The 22,007-nt window shown below is 39.6% G+C and overlaps 1 protein-coding gene across 7 annotated transcripts in view; it reads right to left on the bottom strand.

Annotated features, from left to right (window-relative positions):
- Window positions 1-2,871: 2,871 nt before the first annotated feature.
- AOX1 (aldehyde oxidase 1) overlaps window positions 2,872-22,007 on the bottom strand; it is a 49,501-nt gene continuing 30,365 nt past the window's right edge. For 4 of the 7 annotated variants that reach the window (XM_064717922.1, XM_064717917.1, XM_064717921.1 and 1 more), the window contains 10 exons: window positions 21,726-21,953; window positions 20,595-20,690; window positions 19,763-19,891; window positions 19,196-19,270; window positions 17,424-17,476; window positions 15,738-15,852; window positions 15,070-15,135; window positions 14,294-14,482; window positions 13,710-13,877; window positions 11,497-12,762 (listed from right to left, as the gene is read on the bottom strand). In XM_064717922.1, coding sequence (XP_064573992.1) covers window positions 12,703-12,762; window positions 13,710-13,877; window positions 14,294-14,482; window positions 15,070-15,135; window positions 15,738-15,852; window positions 17,424-17,476; window positions 19,196-19,270; window positions 19,763-19,891; window positions 20,595-20,690; window positions 21,726-21,953 — 1,179 coding nt within the window. In that variant the 3' untranslated portion in view covers window positions 11,497-12,702. Of the gene's footprint in view, window positions 3,015-3,101; window positions 3,403-11,496; window positions 12,763-13,699; window positions 13,878-14,293; window positions 14,483-15,069; window positions 15,136-15,737; window positions 15,853-17,423; window positions 17,477-19,195; window positions 19,271-19,762; window positions 19,892-20,594; window positions 20,691-21,725; window positions 21,954-22,007 lie in introns of those variants that run through there. The other 3 variants (XM_064717920.1, XM_064717919.1, XM_064717918.1) reach the window with 3 other exon arrangements.

Raw genomic sequence — 22,007 nt, 5'->3', positions numbered from 1 at the left:
CCACTGGATCACTCTAAAACCCTTTCCAAAACAATGTCTGTCAGAGTGCCAGTTGTTTGGCACAGCTGAGCTGCCACACCTATAATGAACTGTGTTGTCATGGTTCCCCTCAGCCCTCCATCTTTCCCTCTTGGTCACCTGCTGCACATCTGCTCTGCACATCTGCTGGTGGTTGCTATGGGCAACCTCACCTCTGGTAGGGAAACAGCTGCTCCTGGGAGCCTGTCCTGCTCTTAACCCTTCCTACCCCCACCTTGGGCCCTCTGCTCACCTGGGATGAAATGCATCGACTTTGTCCTGCTTCAGCATTTTGCTGGAAAGGAGGGGCAGAACTGTGGGGAAGACAGAGGAGAAGGACGCGATGGCAAGGCAGTGAATAGCAGTGATTATATTCCACCTCTGGGAGAGTGAGTGGTTCAAAGAGATCTGAGTTGGAGCAGGTCTGAGGTGGGTTACTGGGGTGGTAATACATCTGTGCCTAGAAATACTGGGCAGTATGGACTTTTAGAATCTCTGTTTTACTGAAATATTGATACATTGCCCATCATTAATTTTTACAGTGTCTCATTCTGAGCCTTGGGATTTTCCATATGCTGGAAGAACAGAAAAAAAATCAAAGATAACAATTATTACTCTCAAACTGGATGTAGAAGTGACAAAATGGTACTAACTTGGGATCTGCTCTTTGTTGCAGGTATTTTCAAAATTGCATGCAAATTCTTTCAAGTTCTTGAGGTAACTCCAGAACTGTTCCAGTGTAGCATGAAACACATTGATGACAGGTCTTTTACTTGGTAGCACAAGAGAACTGGTGGTTATATCTTGTTCTATCAAGATGGTGTTTTATATATGTGTGTGTGTGTGTAAGTATGACAGTTCTTTCTTGCAGGAATGCTTGCAGTCAGTAAGTGGCTGAAGGACTCATCTGGTTGTCTGATCTTTAGGAAAGCAGTACTAATCTATAATCCAAACCTATGGCTTACAGGTTCCAAGTTTGTCTTTAGGAAAACTAAATAAAATATGAAAAAATCATTCTGCTGCAACTTACTGTAGTTCACAAATGCAAGTTCCTTATCAGCCACACAAATGTCATTGCACACACATATCTCAATTTTATCAAGTTATAAAAGGTTGGGAAATCAACCAACTTACCTCTAGTGAACAGTGGCATTCTTGTAATTGAACAGGTAATTAAGCTCATATCTCCATAGCACAGGTGAGCTCTCAGCCTGAAAGGCTCAGATTACAGGAACTGACATATGAGGTTCCACTGTGCAATACAGTTTAATGAGACTGCATTGAACTGTGGGGGCCATGATGTTAGCAAAGAAAGCCTACAGTGCACTCCTAGAGATGATTCATTATCTCCTGGTGGCTGGATAACAAATTGATCTTTATTCTAAGCTGTTAACAAGTTTTTGTACGACACTTAGCCCATGAAGGTTCTTGACCTTGGTTATGGCTTCTATAAATTTGAGAAGTTCTACCACTGACAGACACTTTGACTGCTGGATATCCTGCACAGAAGGAAGCAGAAGTGGATGGATGCAGAATTCCCAGCCCCAGCCAGGTTGAGGTAGGGGTCTCTAGCTGGCTGCTATTGAAGAGAGGGCCCGCAGGTCTGCCTGATGTATTTTGTGTCCCTTTTCATAGAGAAATTTTCAGCCTAGAGCGCAACAGATTTGTTCTAACTTAGGCCCATGGGGCTTTTTAAATTGAAAGCCTTAATTAATGGACCTTGACATAGTTTCATCAGACATCTCCTATTTTCCAGTCTCCCAAAGTGTTTTTTTTAGTTTGCTTTCTGACTGGATATGCATTGATGGGAGAATGGCTGGTAAAATCTTGCTCTTTATTTCATAATTGCTCCTGTGCTTTACTACTTTAATTTTTATATTCCCCTTTTTTCCTGTTTAACTTATAAACAGAAATTTGGGCCCAGTGACAAGGTATTAAGCAACTCCAGATGTATCTCCTTTTACAGTGCCAAAGGATGAGTGCAATGGAAAACCTGTGAGGTGGCTGTCAGGAAACAATGTCACCATTGCCATCTTGCCCTGCTTTCTGCAGAAACGCTTGTGTAATCGTTGGCTGGGACTGATATGGGGAGGGAAGTTGGCTCCTGCCTCATTCTACAGAAATCAGTACTGTGCAGCAGACTCCTGCTCTGTCCTGCCAACCCTTGGAGTGAGGGAAGTGCAACACATGGGAAGGGCAGATTGAAGGCATTGCTCTGAAAAAACACAGAGAACTCAGGGGGGAGGGTGCATTTTCTTGCCATCCTCATTTTGAAGAAACCAGAGGCAAAGCAAACCACACAAACTGATTATGCAAATAACTTCAGTGACTCTGGAAGAAATTTGAATAAAAGGGCATAGTCCACTAGTTGTGGGTTACATCTTCCATCTGTGTGAGAGAGAAGATACTGCATGTGAAAACCAGCCAGAGCTGGTACTGTATTGCACTTCCTAATAGCCAGGCAATGGATACCCAGAGTAATATCAAATACATATGCTACTGACATATGTCAATCACTGTCCCATTCCTTGTCTGGATTAATACAAGACAACCAAAAATGAAATTTTCCTCCTTTCTTTTCCCAAACCTGTTCTAAACCTATTCTAATAATAACCAGAGTCAAAAAGTATCTTTGTGAGCGATATCTTCAGCAAAATTCAAAATATAAGCAATCTCTCCCAGAAACAGTCATCAGCCAAACTACTACTCATGCAGGAGTCCACAGAAAAGCCAACTCCTCAGGTCTTCTTTATCCAAACCACATTAAACCATAAACCCTGTTCTGGAAGGTTTTAGGGTGCTCAATTCATACACCTGTCACCACCACTTACCAAGCTGATTTCAGTGCTGGCACTGTTTATCTATTTATTTTTAATGTGAGGATTTAAAAGTCAAAAATAGGAGTTTACTACAAGATTGATCTTGCATTACCTTGCAGAGCTGGCTTTATGTCTGAGAAGTGGCTCATATTCAATTGTGAGTTACATATTTATCATCTGCAGATAGGATAGGGCAGTTAGGATATTAGCAGCATTCCAATGTAAAAAAAAAAAAAGGGATGGATTGTTCTGCTTTTTCTGGATATTCATGGGCTCTAGGATGATAGCTTTTGTTTTGATTCATGGAATTCATCAGGGTACTCATAGGAAGTAGGGGAAGGTTGGTGCTGGATCAGGATTTCAGAAGAGAACTTTGGTTTCCTGCTGTGTCTTGACAGTCAATGAAATTATGCTGATTTGCCTCAACAGAAGCTATTACCCAGTAATTGAGCAAAATACCTTGTCTCATGTCACTCACTTTTATTTTCCAAAGGCAGGGTGCTGTCCATCAGTGATTAAAACATCTATATTTCTTTCCAGGATAAAATGGAGTGGACATCTGCTCCTAAAAGGAATATTAGAAAGATTCCCTTTTATTACAGCCTCTTGATGCAGACTGCAAATGGCATTAAGTGTACATGGCCAAACTCCTAGTGGTGCCAATAAATCAGCCCACTCTATGTTTTAGTTTCTTATTAACCTACCATGCCTGAGGTTAGGCTGAATCAGCAAGTTCTTCTTGTGGTTTTTTTGGTTGGTTTTTTTTTTTTTTTTGGGCAGCAGTAACAAAGCAGAGAAAATGAGCTTTTCAGTAGTTTTCTCTTTAGCTTCTCAATAGAGAGATGTAAATTCCCTGAAGAATGGACAGGACAGGGAAAAGCAAGGCAGTCAAAGTACAGGAGAGCTGTGGCACAAAGGGCTGATGTGAAGATACCTATGTATTAGGATAAAAACCATTTTCACTGAATATCTGGAGTGAAACTCATGCCACCATGCCTCAGAGAGGCCTGAATTGTTGGGATTTGTACAGATCAGACCAGAGGGAAACTGCCTCCATGGCTTTGTTCTGGTTTTCAGACAGTAAGTGAATACCATCACCAGGAGGCCAGAGAATTTTCGAGCGTCTATCCAAGATTTACTGCCAAAGAGATAAAAAGATGATGTCATCAGGAAAACCCTCCAAGGATGGTTCAGGACTGAAGTTCCTTTTTCATTTAGTCTTGTCATCTTTAATTAAGTTTAGTTAAATAACTCCTTTGATTTAGTTAAATCAACCTACTTGTTGGCTGCCACAGCTGCAATTACCACAAAGAGTGATGGTTTAGTACCTTCCCCCCAAATGCTCCACCAACACGTTTCACATGGCACATATAATTGTTTTGGACTGGAGGTTTAAAGCTGAAGCCACCACTTCCCACAAAAGTGAACATCCAAGATTTTACTTAGCAAGATACATATTAAAATTGTCTATTTTCTATGACTATCTATGTATTAAAAGCTATCAGGTTTAAGACTCCAGGGCAGAAAAATAGAGTTGCTGTAGAAATAAACAAACAAACAAAAAAATTCAAACAACTAAAAATGCCAATGAAAGCACAATCTAGTCTTTAAAAGAAGAGTGGAAATGTAAAACCAGCTCTGTAGTTTGTAGTTTGATTATCTGATGCCAGATATGATAATCCCTATATAGAACTGCATGTTGCATCTGCAGCTGGAAATAAAGCATGCACTAAAACAGCAAGCCAAATGGAACCAAGGGATTGTTTACAGCACACAGTCAGTGTCACTAAAATACTGACACTGCATTTTGGAAATACCTCCTCTGACAGTGCTTCCAAAGATGAAAATAGAGGTTTAACTTGTCAGGCTGACAAAAAGAAAAGCTTAAAAAATGCAAGCCAGCAATGAACTGCAAAAGCTAATGCTAAACATGTAGAAATTAACATATATTCTTTGAAACTGTTGTTTGCTACAATCCAACTCTAACGTTAACTAGGCCTACAATCCAACTCTAATGTTAACTAGGACTTGTTAGCTTTTTCCCCTGAAACTTCATGCCATTCATATGTTATTATTATTTTCATATTAATTTATCATTATTTACATACAGTTCTGACCCTGTCATCATCAGTGTCACTACTCTGACAAGTAATGCAACTAGAAGCAGCTGGACTTTCTATTGTCAGAAATATTTTGTTCTGGGGGGAAAAGCCATATATGTTAAAAAGAAATATAACAGCAATATTTTTCCCCATCAGGCACAGATAAGTCTGTTGAAGAAAGTCTATAAAGTGCTCTTTCTGTAGCCCCAGAAAGAAACTTCAGATTCAGACAGCCACAGAACATTTAAAGTAGGGGTTAGCAGATTAGATCTTTACTATGTAATACTCTCATGACAAATGTACAAATCAGGATTATACGTTGAACAATATGTCTTGTCAGAGATGTAAAATCCTCTGAGCAGGATTTACATTGCTTTACTGAAGCAATGCTCACATCACACCACCCAAAACAAAGAGCCAGCAGCTGACAGGGACAAGAGGGAGAACTGACAGCCAGGTTTTCATCTGCATTTTCTGTTCACAAGTCTTGCAAAAAAAAGGTCCATGTGCCTTTTCATTGTGTCAGCAGAGTTAATAAAAAAGTAATTCAGTAATTCAGTAATGAAAGTGGCAGAAGCCTCCCCAAAAAGTGCTGTTAACTTCCCATGGTGAGATTGCTTAAACTCACATGGTATTCATGTGACAGCTGATAGATAATCTTCCTGCTCTTCAAAGTGACCTTTTGACTGCAAGCAGTATTACTGTATTTTGCTCATTTTGTTGTTCCCACCTCCACTATTCTTGGGTGCAATCATCTCTCTTTGAAAGGCAAGACTCTGAAATACCCTCTGTGATAGCTTTAGCTCTGTGGCACAACTTGTCATAGGACAAAGCAGGTTGGGGTTTCTTTTTTCTTTCAATTTGTGGAAGGAACTAACACATCTCTCCTGAATTTTCTCTGCCAGGCTGTTTGTTTCTCAAATCATTACTATGGCTCAATACTTCAGGGCAGCAAATGCACCTTTACTGCTGCCAACACAGGTTTTGCAGGCTTTCAGCTCATGGGAATCTTTCTGTTTTTCATGGGAAACCTGCCGCAGCCTGCCAGCTTCTTATGGGCAGAAGCGCTCATCCATCACGAGGCCACGTGTGCTCAGCGAGCTGCACTGCAGCGGCAGCTGCTCTGGGGACTGACCCTCTGCTGTCAGGCCTGGCAGAGACTCCTGGGGTCACTCCTTCACTGACTTCAGCACAACACATGGCTCTGTGCTTGGGTGTCCCTCTACCCACCCCGTTCTTGTCCTCACAGCCACTAGAGGGATACCTAGGAGCACAGGAACAAGGACACGTTTCCTCACCCCACCCCCAGTGCCACATGCTGCCGCCTTTGGTCACAGCGCTTAGAACCTTATTTTTTGAGTAGTTGCCACAACTCAGGATTATTCATTAGCTAATTAGTTAGTGAGAAGGGGTCAGAAATGAGCTTATTGCTGAAGACTGTATGACAATATGGCATTTTTCCATATATTCCAGATATACAGGCAGCCTAAATTTGTGTCTGAAAGGGGCACAAGCACACATTTAAGGGTGAGGAAAAAACAGTAAGAGGCCCAAAGAAGATTATGTCTAGCTGGAAAAAGTGGGAGAGGTGATGGAAGGATGCCAGAATTTTCTTAGCTACTTCATGTTTCAATGCCTACTGGAAATAATGGAAATATTCCTAATAACTACACAGGAACCCGAATGAAACTTCTGAAGCATCAGAGTCTTATCTTTACAGAGTACAGGATGAGAACAGAAACAGTGAACTCCCTGGCATTTAAGTCAGCATGCTCACAGCCAGCAAGGAACTGATCATTTATAAGAATCTTTTACCATCTGCTGAAGAAAACTGTAGTTTGTTATTGAATGTGAGGCAAGAAGGAAACATTTCTGCATTGCAGATTTAAAATTTCTTCAGTTTTTGCAAAAGAATATATTAAGGGCAATATGGAATTAGCAGGATCTAGCCTTTGGGCAGAAAGGCTAATCTATATAGATTTCCCTATATGAATGCCATAGTTCTTCATCACATAAAATACTGAGTATTTTATATTTTCTAGAAAATATATGTCTTAAAATGCTAACAATAGTCAGAAAATCAATTATTTAGGTTTAAATACAACTATCCTATTTCTACTCAAAAGCATTTCACACCATTACAATAATTTAATTACAGTAAGTTTTAAGTAACTATCAAGCACAGCAATAAGATAGGGAATCAGCCCTGTACACATTTAGTTCAAAGACTGCAGAAATGGTTGCCAAGATTTTCCAAGCTTCTCACAGATTCTATGTTGCAAGGATGGGACTTGCTTTGACTGGATTACTGGAGTGTTACTTAAACATGGTGCACATGTATATATACACACAGATATTCACAAAAGTACCAGGGACTTCAAGAGAAGTTTCTAGGTGCATGGCCCTAGAGAATGGACCAAAGTTTTTAATAAAAAGTGACATGCAAAAGCAAGAAAAGCAAACAGTGGTGGAGTTACAGGACAAAGCTAACCTGATAAATGGAGTGACATAACCAGAGGGTAGAAAGGAGGCCTTCCTACCTGTCAGGCACACCCACCTTGCTCTCCTGAGATGACTAGATGCCATTTCCCTTTGCCTTGTCAAACAGGACAGTGTTTTCTACTGGCAAATACTTTTTGAAGTTAAAATGACAAGCAAATACCAGGAAAATATTCTCCATTCTCCTGAATGTACCATTCTAGCTCATTTAGGAGATGCACAGTAGTATCTGATTTGAAAACTGTTATCCACAGACCTATTCTCTGTTGCCGTGTTCTGCCCATTTCAAAGACACTTGGCAGGGGGGCCAAAGCTTACCTTCTGATGCCAAAGGACAGATGTGCCAGCTGCTGAGACTGGGTTCCAGTCCCAGGATGATCCCCTGCTTACAATGTGTCTTCCTAAAGACTTGAACAAACAATGAGGTCACTTTTAAGCTTGCCCTTCTTATATGTAACAGGGAGCTGTCCTATAACCCCATTTTATTCCACTAAAAGTCTGTTAGAAATTGTGTTTGTTTTATTCAATCTTAACTGAAGTTCTACTTTTCTACTTTTTAATGTGATTTCATCTACTGTTCCCTTCAGAAGTTCTTTCTCATACCATCTCTGTTGATAAAACCAGGTTTACTTTTCTCCCCCAAAAAGGCATAGCCATTCCCTCAGCTTCTTCAGGCCAGGGGGAGAAATCCATGTGGTTCTCTTCCTGTGGAAAATTGTCCGGTTTTCGGCTGTTTGAAGGGCCTGGAAAGGCCCGGAGTGGCCTTGGGGCAGCCCGCGTATCAAAGGACGAGAAGAGGCTTCAGTTCTTCTTTCGGTTTTTATGTTTATTAAATGTTTATCTAAAAGATTTTCTTTCGGCCCGACAGAGGTCTGCTCAGCAGCCAGCCATGAGCACACTGTCCTGCCCTCCGGACAGTCACCTATCTTTATACCCATGGTTACGTGTACAATATTTATCATTTTTCCCCAATCCTTTTTATTTTTATTGTCCGGTGCACTTTCAGTAATGACCAATCCCAAAGTGCCACCATCACCAAAGAAGATGGAGGAGAAGAAGGACAGGACACGCCTCAATTCTTCTATCTTACTTCTCTAAACTCCTTTGTACATAAATCCTAAACCCTGTGTCTCACCCTCTAATTAACTAATCTCTTCACCATTCACCCCGGTGAAGTCCTCCTATCCTCATACAGGTGTCAACTCCCGTGTAGGATCAAAGTCCAGCCACCAGACACTTCTGGCAACATTCCAGGACTCCCGAGCCCCCCAAGGGTGGTCTCGGTGGCTCGGCACCTCAGGACTGAGATGCTGAGATCCCACAGAAAATCACAGTTCTTTGTTGCTCTTGAGCCATTCTCTGTGATGGAAATGACAAAGATTTGGTAAATTCGACCAATGTCAGTATGAACCACCATATTGCTCAGTAGGACACTGTCATGATAGACAGTGACACATTAATGCTTTTCACCTGAGGTTCATGTGGTGCTGAACATTGCTGAGCTTATAATTGTATTATTGCTCAGGAAACTGAAATAAGAATGAACTAAATGACTTGGTAAGAGACACACTAAATAAATAGTAGGAGGAGATTAATATTATGTTTCTTTTTCCTACTCTGATGATTCTGAAAGATTTCCCTTGTGTATAATGTAAGGCAATGTTACTGGACTTTAGGGGAAATCAGGATGCTAAAATCTCACTGCATATCTGACAGAACACAAGAAGTGTGTTCTCTTAGGGAGGATCACTACATCCCCATTTGCTGAGTCATGTATCTACCATGCCAGACCCAGACTAGTTTCTACAGTATATAAATGTTTTTAAAATTTGTCTTTCCAGAAGTATTGTCTCCCTGGGATGGTTGATCAGTATTTACATTTTTGTTTAATCAAAGTGGTTTTCTGCCACTTTGTTTCTTACCAGAAAGAAAATATATATATAGCCTTGTTTCCCTCCTGAGGATATCATGTATGTTCTTTTCATATTTGATAAGTGCCATGTGGAATCATGGTTTCAAAATATGCAAAAGCAATCCCTGAAAAAATCCTATATTTGCAGAAAATGCAATTAAAAGACCAGTGGACAAGCCAAAGATCTGTTGCAACACTGGACTGGCCTTCTAGGTAAATGACATACCTGAAAAACAAAAACCACTACATTTCTGTGGAATCAATCATAATCTTACTGCTATGGACACCTTGTGTAGGCTGGAGAAGCAGTGCACTCCTCCTGGCAGCCCAATCTCAACATGCAGAGCACATGGTGGCATCTTCTTTCTGTCTGACCAGCTTTATCACCCAGCAGCAGTTTAGCCAAGATTTTTAACCCAAGTATAAGATCTGTAAAACATTAATTTAATACTTGCATTCTAAAGCATGAGTCTCTCAAAGGCAGGGCAAGTAGCAGAAAGGCAGATTTACTTCCCATTTCATGGTTTCATAAAGGATTTTATGCCTTACTATGAATGTTCTGCACTGAGATGCAATCATTAAATAAGAAAGTTGCACTCTCTGACAAATGTGTACAAGCCAACTGCCTTGCAGCAAATAGCACTCTGTGATATCATGACAAACCAAAGAACTGTGCCATGCATTTTCAGAACTCAAATGAACTTTTGTGTTTGGGAGGTGGTTGTGTAATAGCAGAAAGAACCGCCCACAAATATTTGTGAAAGGAATGCAATAAAAGATTTTTGGAAGAAGCTACTGAAACACGAGTGAGGATTAAAAAAAGAGTCTGAACCTGACTGCTTGGATTCTACTCAGAACAGAAAGAACCAGACCAAATCTTTGACCAGACCAATATCTAACTTACAGGCTAGCCCTCAAACCAGAGCCTAGTGTTTTTGTTAGGTGTTTAAGCTTTCACCACATGGAATGGGCCTACTGGGGGTAGACGGCTACAGAAAATTGCTCTCATGAAGAAAATCAGTATCAAGAGTTCTTCTGAACTATCTCCAGTTTGGGTGTAACTGTGCAGTTACAGTGCACATTCATGTGCCAACAGCCATCCAGTATGTCAGTGCCTTAGAAGCCTAACAGTTCTGCTTACCTACCTCCCTGTAGATAAGAATACTTCTTTCATAATATCCCACATAGCCATATTGTCATCTGTCAGGATGGTCAATTGCTGAAATATCTGTCTTCCAGGAAGTTTTTTAAACACTTAAAAGCCAGCAGACAGCTTAATAGGCTTCAGACCCAGAAAATTCAATAACCCATATTTGCTACATTTATAGAATTTACTGAGGCAACTAGACAAAAGAGCCACTTATAAAGTGGCAGGGAGGAATCTTTGTTAATAATGACTGAGAAGGAAACAAGATTTGCCCTGCAGAAAAAGTATGGCTCTTAATTGTGATGACTCCTTGGAGTGTGAACACTTCAGTACTGCAGGTGGGGAGACGTCATTGCCTGCAAGGTTTGGGCAAGATTTTTACAAGGTTTGACTTGCCTGGAATGAACAAGCACTCCTGCTGGTGCATGGGTACGCAGGACAACAAGAGACAGTAGAACTCCCCCCCAGTTCAGCAGATGTGTAGGCTCCCTGCTTCAGTATATCCCAGCATTCACAGGTTTTGGGCTGTTATCAACATGTGAGGTTGCAAGCAGTCCTTGACAAACCCATGTTTAAGGACTTAAAGAACTTAAACCCTTATGTAAGGACTGTTGCTTATCTCAAGGGGATAGTGTTTTGAGACAATGGAACCTGAGATAAGCACACTTGGCACAGCAGGAAGGAGCTGATTCCAGACCTAACAGAGGTAAAGGTTGGGTTAGCATTGGGAAAAAATTCCCACTGTGACAAAATATGGGAAAGGAAACAAGTGCTTATACACACACTATCTCAAATGATTGGAATGGCATGTATGCCCCAGGGGTACCCAGGACCTGGACTCTAGCAAGGTAGTAATTCCAGAAGAATGACTCTGGGATTATTGGCACAGGGTCTCATTTACACCTCAGGTGGGGCAGAGGTATCTCTGATAATCAGACTGTAACACCAAACAGTGAGACTAAGAAGATGCTTCAAATCAGAAAAACTAACTGTGGCAGCAGCATTCACGTTTAATTTATTGACTTCTAACAATATATAAAAGCCAAATAATTACGAAGAAAACAAAGAAAATTAAGTAAACCCCAAAAAAGCTTCAGCTGTCTTAGGCACCTTCAGTACCACTTCCACTGATTACAATTACTATTACCGGCCTGGTCTCAAGGCACTCTATCATTTCTTCCAGTCCTGTGCTCTCCTGTGCCATGTCTCTACTGTCTTATGACATCTAAAATGGTCTAGACACCTATGTTTAAGCAACTGCATTTCACCAACTCATCACAGTTACAGAGATAAATTGAAACAATAAAGATTTTGTATCTTAATAGCCAATGCAAAAGCTGTTAAAGTAACTGACCTGATTTCTGTCACAGATACATCTCAGCTTGACAAATGAAGGGAAGACAAGAGAAATTGTGGAACACTGAGAGGCAGTGAAATAATAAGAGTCTGCAGGCTGACATGACATCCATTCTCCCATTCAAAAACACTGAATTCCATGTCAATTTTCCCATTCTGTTCAGAGGGTTTTGGCTTGCTCCATGAGATAAAGAAAGCTTCTGGTGGAAATTACAACTTTGTCAGCTTTTGGGGTAAAATTCTATATATCTAGACTAGCCACGGCAATTTGCCTGGCATAGCAAAAGAGAATCATAACTGTTGTTTCTTGCATGTTTTTAACACAAAGATACCGCTGCCAAAAGAGCATAATCAGCTTTTCTACAAGTCGGAGCATCACTTCTGGTCAAAAAGGTTCTGAATCCAACAAACAAGGTTCTGATTCTTTGACAAAGATCTCTGCACTCACACTTCACTGCAAGACTCAAATCTAAATTAGAAAATTAGCTGAAGCCATTACAAAATCATTTATCATATGAAGTGGTTTAGTGTACTACATGGCAGTAAGTTATCTAGCATACCTTTACACTTTCCTCTCCTGCAGCATTTAAGCTGTGCTTATCAGCAGATCTTTTTTGTTGAAAATATATGGTTCAAATGCAGAAGATTTATTTCTGACAATTAAATGCAGTCATTTAAGCAAAATACTGTAATGAGTACACTGGAGGAAGAATGAAGATAAGGATGTAAGATATAAAGTGCATATTTTTGGTAGCTGATTCTAGTCAGGAAAAGAGAAAATACATTTATCTATGTGTTGACTAGTGCATCTTGGGGCAGTAAATCAGTTCTCCATTCTGGTCTTACGCACTATGGCTTGCCATTCACACAGATGTGGCCCAAGGAGGAAGAAGCTTCATTGTTTGCCATCTAAGAGATAAGCAAGAAATGACAACAGTGACTTTATTTGACAGGCAACCTCCCACCATTGCCCTTCTCAGGTGCCTCCAAGTCAGTGATAACTGGGATTAGGACTAAAGAGGGGTGGAGAAGCATGGTCCCTGCTCTGGTGGACTCACCTCCTACAAGCTCCTGCAATGAGAGTAAGCCCACAAACCTACTGATTCAGGGGCCAATGGTGCCTCACCACAGTCACAGAAATACCATGGGAGTAATCTGTGAATGAGAGCTCAACAGTTTCCATAGCAGAGCCTCAGAGGTTCAGGGCACAGCATGGATTTATATGCTGGCAAGGACCTTGCCTCACTAAGTAAAAATCTACCCAGAAAAAGAATTGTAATAGCAGTGGGAACATGACTACAGTGAACAATTGCAGAAAACAGAGCATAAAGGATCAGCATTATACAAAGTGCATTGCCTTGTTGGTTTTTCTTCTGTCTCTTTGTGTTATCTCTGAGTTAATTTTTCTCTCCCAAAGAGAACTGGGCATAGCAGGGAGTACTACAATGAAGTGACAGTGCCAGCATGCAGTTAGTGGAGCAAAGCACCTGGAAGGAGACTGAAGAGGCTTAGAGCCTGATCCATTGCACATTAATAAGATGAGCTATTTAATCCTCTATGGGATTTGACATGCAGAAGGAAAGGAGGAGGGTTCAGGGAAAGAGAAGGCTGTAAAAATTATGTAAATTTCAAAGAAAAAACCAAAACCCAGAGAAATTACAATACAATGTTTGAACGGCATTTGTTGAAATAACTTGCGTAAATGAGACCTGTTAGCAGACGTTTCAATTACAAGGAGCTGTATTTAAAGCATGACTGATTGAAGGCATCATTAGTCACTCCACTATTTAGGGGTGCCAAGATCAGTAATCCTACCCAGCCACTGTTACACAGAGCCTTCCCCCACCTTCTCTTACCATCCCAGTGAAGGCATCAGCGCAGTTTGCTCGTATTTGCTCAGCAGTCAGGGGGCTGTTCAGTGCAAAGGTCTTTTTCAGTTCTCTTTCATTCCTCACAGCAGTTACTGCATCCCTCAAAGCAAAAAACACAGAGCATCCCAAGAAGAATCCTGCCTCACCTATCCCCTGAAAAAGATTTTAAAAAGCCAGTCTCATATAAATACACAAATACAGAATGATTTTGTATTGCATAGTACATACAAGTAAGCTGCATCCTCTGAATGACATTATGATTTCTTCATCAATTAATATTTTTATTCTAACTTTTCAGTTTATCAACACATTTAAAAGTATGGTTTTAAATTGATTTTGCAGCTTCTGTGTATGGTCTATTAACAAAACCTTAAAATCACTACTTGCCAACCATTAAAGTGACACAACAATATCTGGTTTTCTGTCTTATCAGCTTCCCTGATGTCATAAATAAACAATTTACTGGACACTTGTAAGGAGGAACTGAAAACTTATATGTGTTTTATGTCAAAGTAATTTCTCAGTTTGGCCTGGGATCTAAGAACTAGGCCCTGTGATGATCTGCTTACCTTGGATGCATAGATGGCATAAGGATTTTGAGAAGGTGACAGCAGGGAAACACTAAACTGTTCTGGAATATCACAAACAGCAGGGATCTTATACTGATCTGGACCCCGAGTATAGAGGACTCCTTCTGAAGAATACTTTAACTCCTCCATTGTATACAGTCCAACACCTTGAACAAAAGCACCTTCAATCTTTAAATAAGAAAAGAAATGGCATTTATGTACTCATGTTTGGTTAACCAAGAAAACTTCACCAAGAACTCTTTTGCATCACTAGCTGTTACTGTGATATATGTGAGGCCTAATGCACTTCTGTTTGCCTAATGAGATTCTTCAACATTTTGGGGCAACTGCCATGGAAAAGCTTTCACATTCCTCTCTCATACCTGAGAGGACAAATGCTTGTATAATGAAGTGGTGAGATCTATGGACCAGCCTGCTGTGAATAAAGATGTTTCCTTGCTATCAACTGGGGAAAGCAGATCAAACAACTTGGAGACTGTAGATCACAAACAGGATTTAAGTCCAGTACATAGAAGACACACACACATTCTGGAAGCACTACAGGCTGAAACCACGGGTAAAATTCAAGCTTCTTTGACATCTATAGAGTTCTGACACTGATTCAATTGGAGCAAGTCTTATAGGCAAAAGACATTCTAATATGATCTATAAACTAGTAAAAAATGAATATTTTCTGAATTAATGAGGTAATCATCATTTCACATGAAGACAACAGCGTAATAGAAATAAGGCATCAGAAAATTCTAGGCACGTACCTGTCCTATATCCACAGCTGGATTTATGCTGCATCCAACGTCCATAACAATGTCTGTTCTGAGGTTCTGTTAATAAAATTAGAATTTATGTCACCCAGAGAGATGGAATGAAAGCATTAGAAAATAATGTGGGTCAGCGCTGGAATTCAGTGAAATAAGAAATGCTGAGATAAAGGCCCTCCATGTACATAATTTCAGAATAATTTCCAATATCTCATCACAAGCAAAATGTCTCCGCTTTTACAGAAGTTTAGCCAGAGACAGCCCCGCCAGATTTTTCCCATTGCTGAAAGAAACCCTCATACAAATGCAGAGAAAGAGGGCATATGATCATCAGTCTGTAGCCTTTAGCTGGCCAGATGGTCAAAAGCCTGGAAGTTGAATATTGCTGTAAGGTGTTTGCTGGCAAACAGGGACAGAACAAGCAAAGAACATGTTAGATGTCAGGCATAACCCAAAAGGTGAACACACATGACACTGACATGTATGTCAGAAGCTGGTTAGTACTGCACAGCTTCCATTCTGCTCCACCCATAATTCATATTTACACCATTGATATATTTACTATCATATGAAGACAGGTGACTTATTAATCCCAAATCTAAATGATTGTTGGAGCAAACCTTATTCACATTACTGGCAAAACTTCTCTGACATTCAGTTATTACCTTGTGATCTCCTGTTAGACAGTTAATTTCAACTTCTGAACAAGCAGCTCCAAAAATAAAATATGTGAATGGCTGTCCTTCCCCCTTCTCCCAGTCCATGTATTCATTGTAACCTCTGATGGAAGAAACAAGAAGAAAACCGACCACAGTTTACATTATAACAAAGCAGATAAGCACATAACTTTGAAACTGCTTGTGAAATCTTAAGTACAACATCTTAAGGGAAATCTTAAGTAACAGCTCAGAACTTCATAATTTCATGAAAGCCTACAGAGCACCACTACTTTAGGTTTGATGCCTCTGGTATTTATACAAAATTGTAGCAGACAAACAAGCTATTTCAGTTCAGGAGAGTCTATAACCAGCATAATCCTAGAAATATACAAACAAGAGCACAGTAACCAAATACAGAATAAACATTTAAGATAGTAGTTACTGGGGTAATAGCACATAAAAGAATTTAGAAAAAGGGAGGAAAACTTGTCAGAATCTATGAAAGAATAATTTACAAGAGATAAATGAAAAAGTCAAAATTACAGAAAGAGCCTACAGAACTGAGTGAGAGGGTTAAAAGAGGAATATTGAAATAAAAGTGTAATTTTTTAGAAGGGAGTGGGATTCACTGAGGACACCACAGAACAGTGAAATGTGGTATCTTCCAAACACGGGAACTTTGTGACTAAGGAGTATTTTCTGAGTATGTATGACTGAAATGTCTTTGTTGAGCATATTTAAGATTATCATAAAGCAATTACATAGTACAGAACCGTGCACTGAAAAAGGGATACGCAAACTCCATATACTCAACTCCTCATAATCCATTTACCTCAGCTGCCTTTGAGATCCTTGGAAGTAGAGAATATGACTGGCTAAAAACTAGATCAATACAGGATCTGAGGCTTAGGGATCTGCAGATTTTTTTGGAGACAATTAAATATCAATAGCAAAGTATGACTGTTGCGCATTATTGTGGTGATATCAACATTCCTAAAGAGCTGCATAAGCAGAAAACATACTTGAACAGGCTTAACAGCGGCAAGGGACATTTTATTTTACTATTTCTTGGTGTTTTATAACAGTATGGTTTTCCTAAGTGCCTTTTCAACTCACTCCAGACTACCCAGAGACCTGAAAAGTTGCTATTGATAAGGAAAAACCACCAGTAGAAGAAGAAAAAGATAAGGTACAGCAGGCCAAAAGAAAAGCTTTGCTTTGAATCCCACCTGAGTTACAGCAGAAAAATTTTTCATTTCTGGCTCTTTATAAATATTGTGAAAGAATTCAAAGAAAAAGTACAAAGAGATTGCTCTGAGAGCAGTGGGAACAATGATATTTATAGCTTATAGTAATCCAGCTCCAGTAAATAACCGATATCCCACTCTGCACATGACTTACAGGCAGCAGTTACTTTCTTGATGCTTTCTGGTTTGCTAAATGTTAAACTATGGAGCAAAGATGGCATAAAATATTATCTTAATACTTTCTAGAGAGTCCACAGAGGACTGGACATAAATTAACACCTAAACTTTATGCTTCCAACCCTCCATATAGCAACTAATTATATAAAACATAAAATGAGCTATTAGAAAGACCTATTAGACAAGATATTCTCTTTACAGCACTAATTATCTTCAGAAATCAGTCCTGGTCTAATTGATGCATTTTTAAGGAAGAAAAATATATTACCTAAAATAGCCAGTAGCTGAAAGGCTCACACTCTGCTTAAAAGCTTCTCTAATCTGTAAAATATAGCAGTGCTTATGGTTAACCAAGGAAAGAGTCAGGAAGGAACACAGCATAGCATATTTACTTTATTTACACATCTATATTTACCCACACATATCTACTTAAAACCCAAACTGTAAAATTTGTAAAGAAAGGAAGACAAAGTGAGTTAAGCATGTTTAACTGCACACAGTGTCTAAAGCTACAGAACTAAACTCCTTTTGCACGAACAACCTGATACAAGAAGAAAGAGACCTGTCAACAGCAGTGTTCTTGCAGAATCTTCATTACTGGTAATGCCCTAGGCAGAAAGGGCCCTGCTCAGTTTTTCTGATCAAGCTCAATAGAGATGAGTCTCTCTGTCAGCCAACCAGATTTGGTTGATAAGTCACTGATTATATTGGGTCATGAGACTGTGTGCATGTGCAACCTTTTGCTTTTTCTTTAATAAACTGCCTTTATCTTAACCCACTGACTTGTTGACTTTTTTCCATCCTATTTTCTTCCCCTATCTCACTGAGAAGTGATAAAGCAGTTTGTTGGGCACCTGGAGTCCAGCCAAGGTCAAACCACCACACTGACATTAAAGATCTGCATGACCTATTTGCACAAAAATGACAGTTTTCAAGATAAATGCTCCTTACAAAGTTCTGCCAGTCATAAATAAGTGACAGTATGAGGATCTGAATCTATTTCCTTTGAGTGATTCTCATGTTAGATTTACTCAATTTACAAGTCAAGAAATTTTGTGAGGCTTTTGGTTGGGTTATACTGAATTTCCAAGATACAAAGTTACTTTGCATATATTAACATTCCTTCTTTAGTCAGACATTTCTGATAATACTTCTGGTATGTCTGAATGATTCAAATTAATTGTATATCTATTAGAGAAGATTAAGTGTTTTGGACTAGTGTTTTATTGTTATTCCAAGGCCTTTGCTGCTTTTTGGTTTGCCCCACTAGCAAGGAGGCTGGAGGTGCATGGGAAGCTGGGGTAACTGACCAAAGGGACATTCCAGACCATATGGCAGCATGCTCAGTAAGTAAAGCAGGGGGACATTTGAAGTGCTGGTGTTTGTCTTGCCAAGTAACCATGACACGTGATGGCACCCTGCTCTCCCAGAGATGGCTGAGCACCATGGGAAAGAGTGAAATAATTACTTGCTTTGCTTTGGTTGTGTGTATGGCTTTTGCTTTATCCATTAAACTGTCTTTAATTTGACTCACAAGTTTTCTAGCTTTCACTCTCATGACTCTTTCCCTGATTCCACTGGTGGGGAAATGAGTGAGCAGTTGTGTGGTGCTTGGTGGCTGGCTGAGGTTACACCACAACATACTGCAACCCTTTAGACATAGGCTGTGGACCAAATCTGAGCCTAAGCAGACCTGGCTGCACCTAGACTCCTCTGAACAGGTTAGAAAGCCAGGGGATCTCACTGATGCTCATGACTCAACAGGAGAGACCATAACCTGATTTTACTATAATCAGTTCTAACAGATTATAGATTTGTTACTTGGATATTGCACTAGCAATAAATCTAATTTTTATCTTCCACATAATCATTTGTGCCTGGCCAAGAACCTTCTCTTGAGTTTCACCTTTTTGTGACACAGCCTTTTTCTACAGTTTTTAACTTTAGGATTATTAGGCTGAGCACATTTATAGACTACAGTACATTCATCACAGTTTCTGCCAGCACTCAAACACATTCAGTGGGATTCACAGGTCTTACCCAATCATTCCAGGTTCCTGTTGGGTTCTTCTCAATGATGGGCTGCAGGCGTTTCAGAAGAGTTTGGCAAGCATCCTGGTGAGAATTGGGAGAATATATCACAAAATAAACACAGATACATTTGGTACCATTCAAGTTATGTTCTAGTTACTATTTAATTAGTGTATGCTTTACTGTCATCTTAGTTTGAAAAGGTGCTGCAGGAAGTGTCATATTAACTACAAAGGCATGAAACTTCTAAATGGTTAAGTTACAAGGGCTGGGACCTGTATGAATCAGTAGATTTCAAACATGAACAGAGTGCAAGATATGTATAGGACTAGTTAGCTTGTTAGATGAAACAGAGACTTTGTCAAGTATAGGCCTTTTTGGGAAAGTCCAGATCATATTCTGAAAACTCAAACACCATTCCAGAGAAACTGTCAAGTCATGTTTCTTCTTGGCCATCTCCAGCAGTACTATTGGTAATCCCAAACTTGATATATATGGCATCACTAGGGCCTAAAGTCTGGCAAGCATACACCTCAAGGGATAGGGTATTTTTTTCAACTAAGTACTATTCTTTACCTTCACAGCCATGCCATTGACATCTGTCCCTGCAGATCCTACTGAGGCACATGCATTGGGAACAGTTGTTGTGCTCGTTTCACAGAAGTGGATACGTGACATGGGGATGTTCAATTCCCGACTAGCAACCTGTTCCAGGAACAACATATTCTTTGTTTTAGAAAAAATCTAAACACTCCAACAATTCCCCAGTATTTGCTAAAGTCAGTGATAGCAGGAAAGATAAAAATTTTATCAAGTTCTCTTCCAATCTCCAGCTGAGATAATTCTGTCCAATTTGGCAGTAGTAAGAAACAGAAAAGGACAATGTTCTAGCTGCACTCAAACTCTGGATTGAGACTCTGAAGTCCAGCACTCATTCCTGATTTTCTTGCTTATACCCTGTAGGACTTACAGCAAATTATGCAAGCCCAGGTCACAAACTTTGATTGACCTTATAAATACCTTTATAGATCTGTCTCAGAATTATCCATTAACCAAATAGGATACTAATGTTATCATCCTGACTACTGATATCCTACTATCAATCTGAATAATCTCTGCCTTTTTCACTATGGGTTTCATGGGATCAGCCCCCAAAAATCTTATTTCTAAGAAGCCTCTTCACATGCTATTAGAAGAAAAAAACCAGTCTGTTTTTTCCTTCCTTCTGCCTCTGCAAATTAATGAAGGTACCTCTGCTTTCTAACTCTATCAATGTAAAGTAGTACTGGTTATGCTGATAAAGAAACTGTCCTGCTGGTACACTAACTAACCAAAAAGAAAACCTTCACACTGTTTATCTGCATGATAGATAAAGCACATGGCAGTATCTATTTAGATAATTTGTTACCTGGATCATTTTTGTATGAAGACCCTGCCCCATTTCAATTCCACCATGTGTCAGAAGCACAGACCCATCAGTATAAATATGAACCAGTGCAGCAGCCTAAAAAACAAAAACAAAATCAGACTAATGAGGAAATGTGTTGTACGTAGTAATGAATTGAATTTAAAAAAATACAAAGTGTTTAAGCTTATTTCAGTTTATCTGATTAGTGCTTTTGAATAGAAGGCAAAATTTGAAAGTCTACTTGCGGCTCTTCCTCTATAATGAACTTCAAAAGAAAAGGATAGAAAGCCTTGTTTTGTGGTCTTTTTTGTCATTAGATCCTGAAATAAACCTACACCTGGCAACAGTATTTCAGTGGTTCCAAAAGAAGCTGGAGAAAACCCCTCACTAGTGGCTCTAAGTGCAATTTGCTGCAAGTTCCATTTTCTCTCTCCTTGACACGTGAGAGCCCTAGAGGTTTTTAAATGACATAGGCTGAATTTCCAAATGAGATATTATTCCTGGACTCAACTAGAAGTAGCACTGTAGACCACATAGACCTGTGATTTTAATGGTGAACAGAGACAGCCAGTTTGATATTAAATAAGTCAGTCAATTCATTAAATTTTAATTGATAGAATGTTGTCTGTTTCAGAAGCACTGGACACCTACATAAAAAAAATACAAGGACCAAAAATACTATTGTCCTTTTTTGCTTTCTTAACCTTAGCCTCTGATGGCATCAAAGGACTTAAGTCTTTAAGAGCAGCATCCCATAGTACCTCCACAGGCAGAAAAAGGAGGCTCAGAACTATTTCTGGAGTGGAAAAATTATTCAGTGAACATTTTTCTATCAGACTTCAACAACTTTTTCTAAGTGCATTCAACTCACCTATTCCAACACTGCACCTCAACAGATGGGACCAGCCTTTCAGTAGGCAGGGTCCAAGCTGCCTGGGTCCTGAAATCCAAACAGCTTTGATCTCAGCTTCAAAAGAGCTACAGGCTACTACAGCCTCTTCAGGGAACAATCATCAGGTGGATTATAATTTTCCAAGAAAAGATAACATATTTGTTTTGTATCCTAAGATAAAGCGACTGCAATCTTCTGTGGATAAAATGCTTAGCTGATTTACTCTTCATGAAACTCACCTGAGAAAGGTAAGGTGTGCCTAGTCCAAATGGAAATTTCAGTGGTACAATGGCAATCCCTCTTTTCTTCCAGTAATTTTGTTTGTTAAATTCATTGATAGCTGTTCTCCTACTGTAGTACGCAGATTTCTCCATACATTCATTCCAACACCGTATTAAATTCTGTGGATCAAGTGTTTGTTTGAAGTGTGTCTGCTCACTCTTCTTATACATATTTATTTCCCTAATCTGAAAAAACATAAAATTACAGCTATCTCACAATCCTATTAAACACAAACAGAC

Source organism: Zonotrichia leucophrys, chromosome 7 (assembly GCF_028769735.1).
Source record: "Zonotrichia leucophrys gambelii isolate GWCS_2022_RI chromosome 7, RI_Zleu_2.0, whole genome shotgun sequence".
NCBI lineage: Eukaryota > Metazoa > Chordata > Aves > Passeriformes > Passerellidae > Zonotrichia > Zonotrichia leucophrys.
This window is presented reverse-complemented; position numbering and strand designations above follow the sequence as displayed.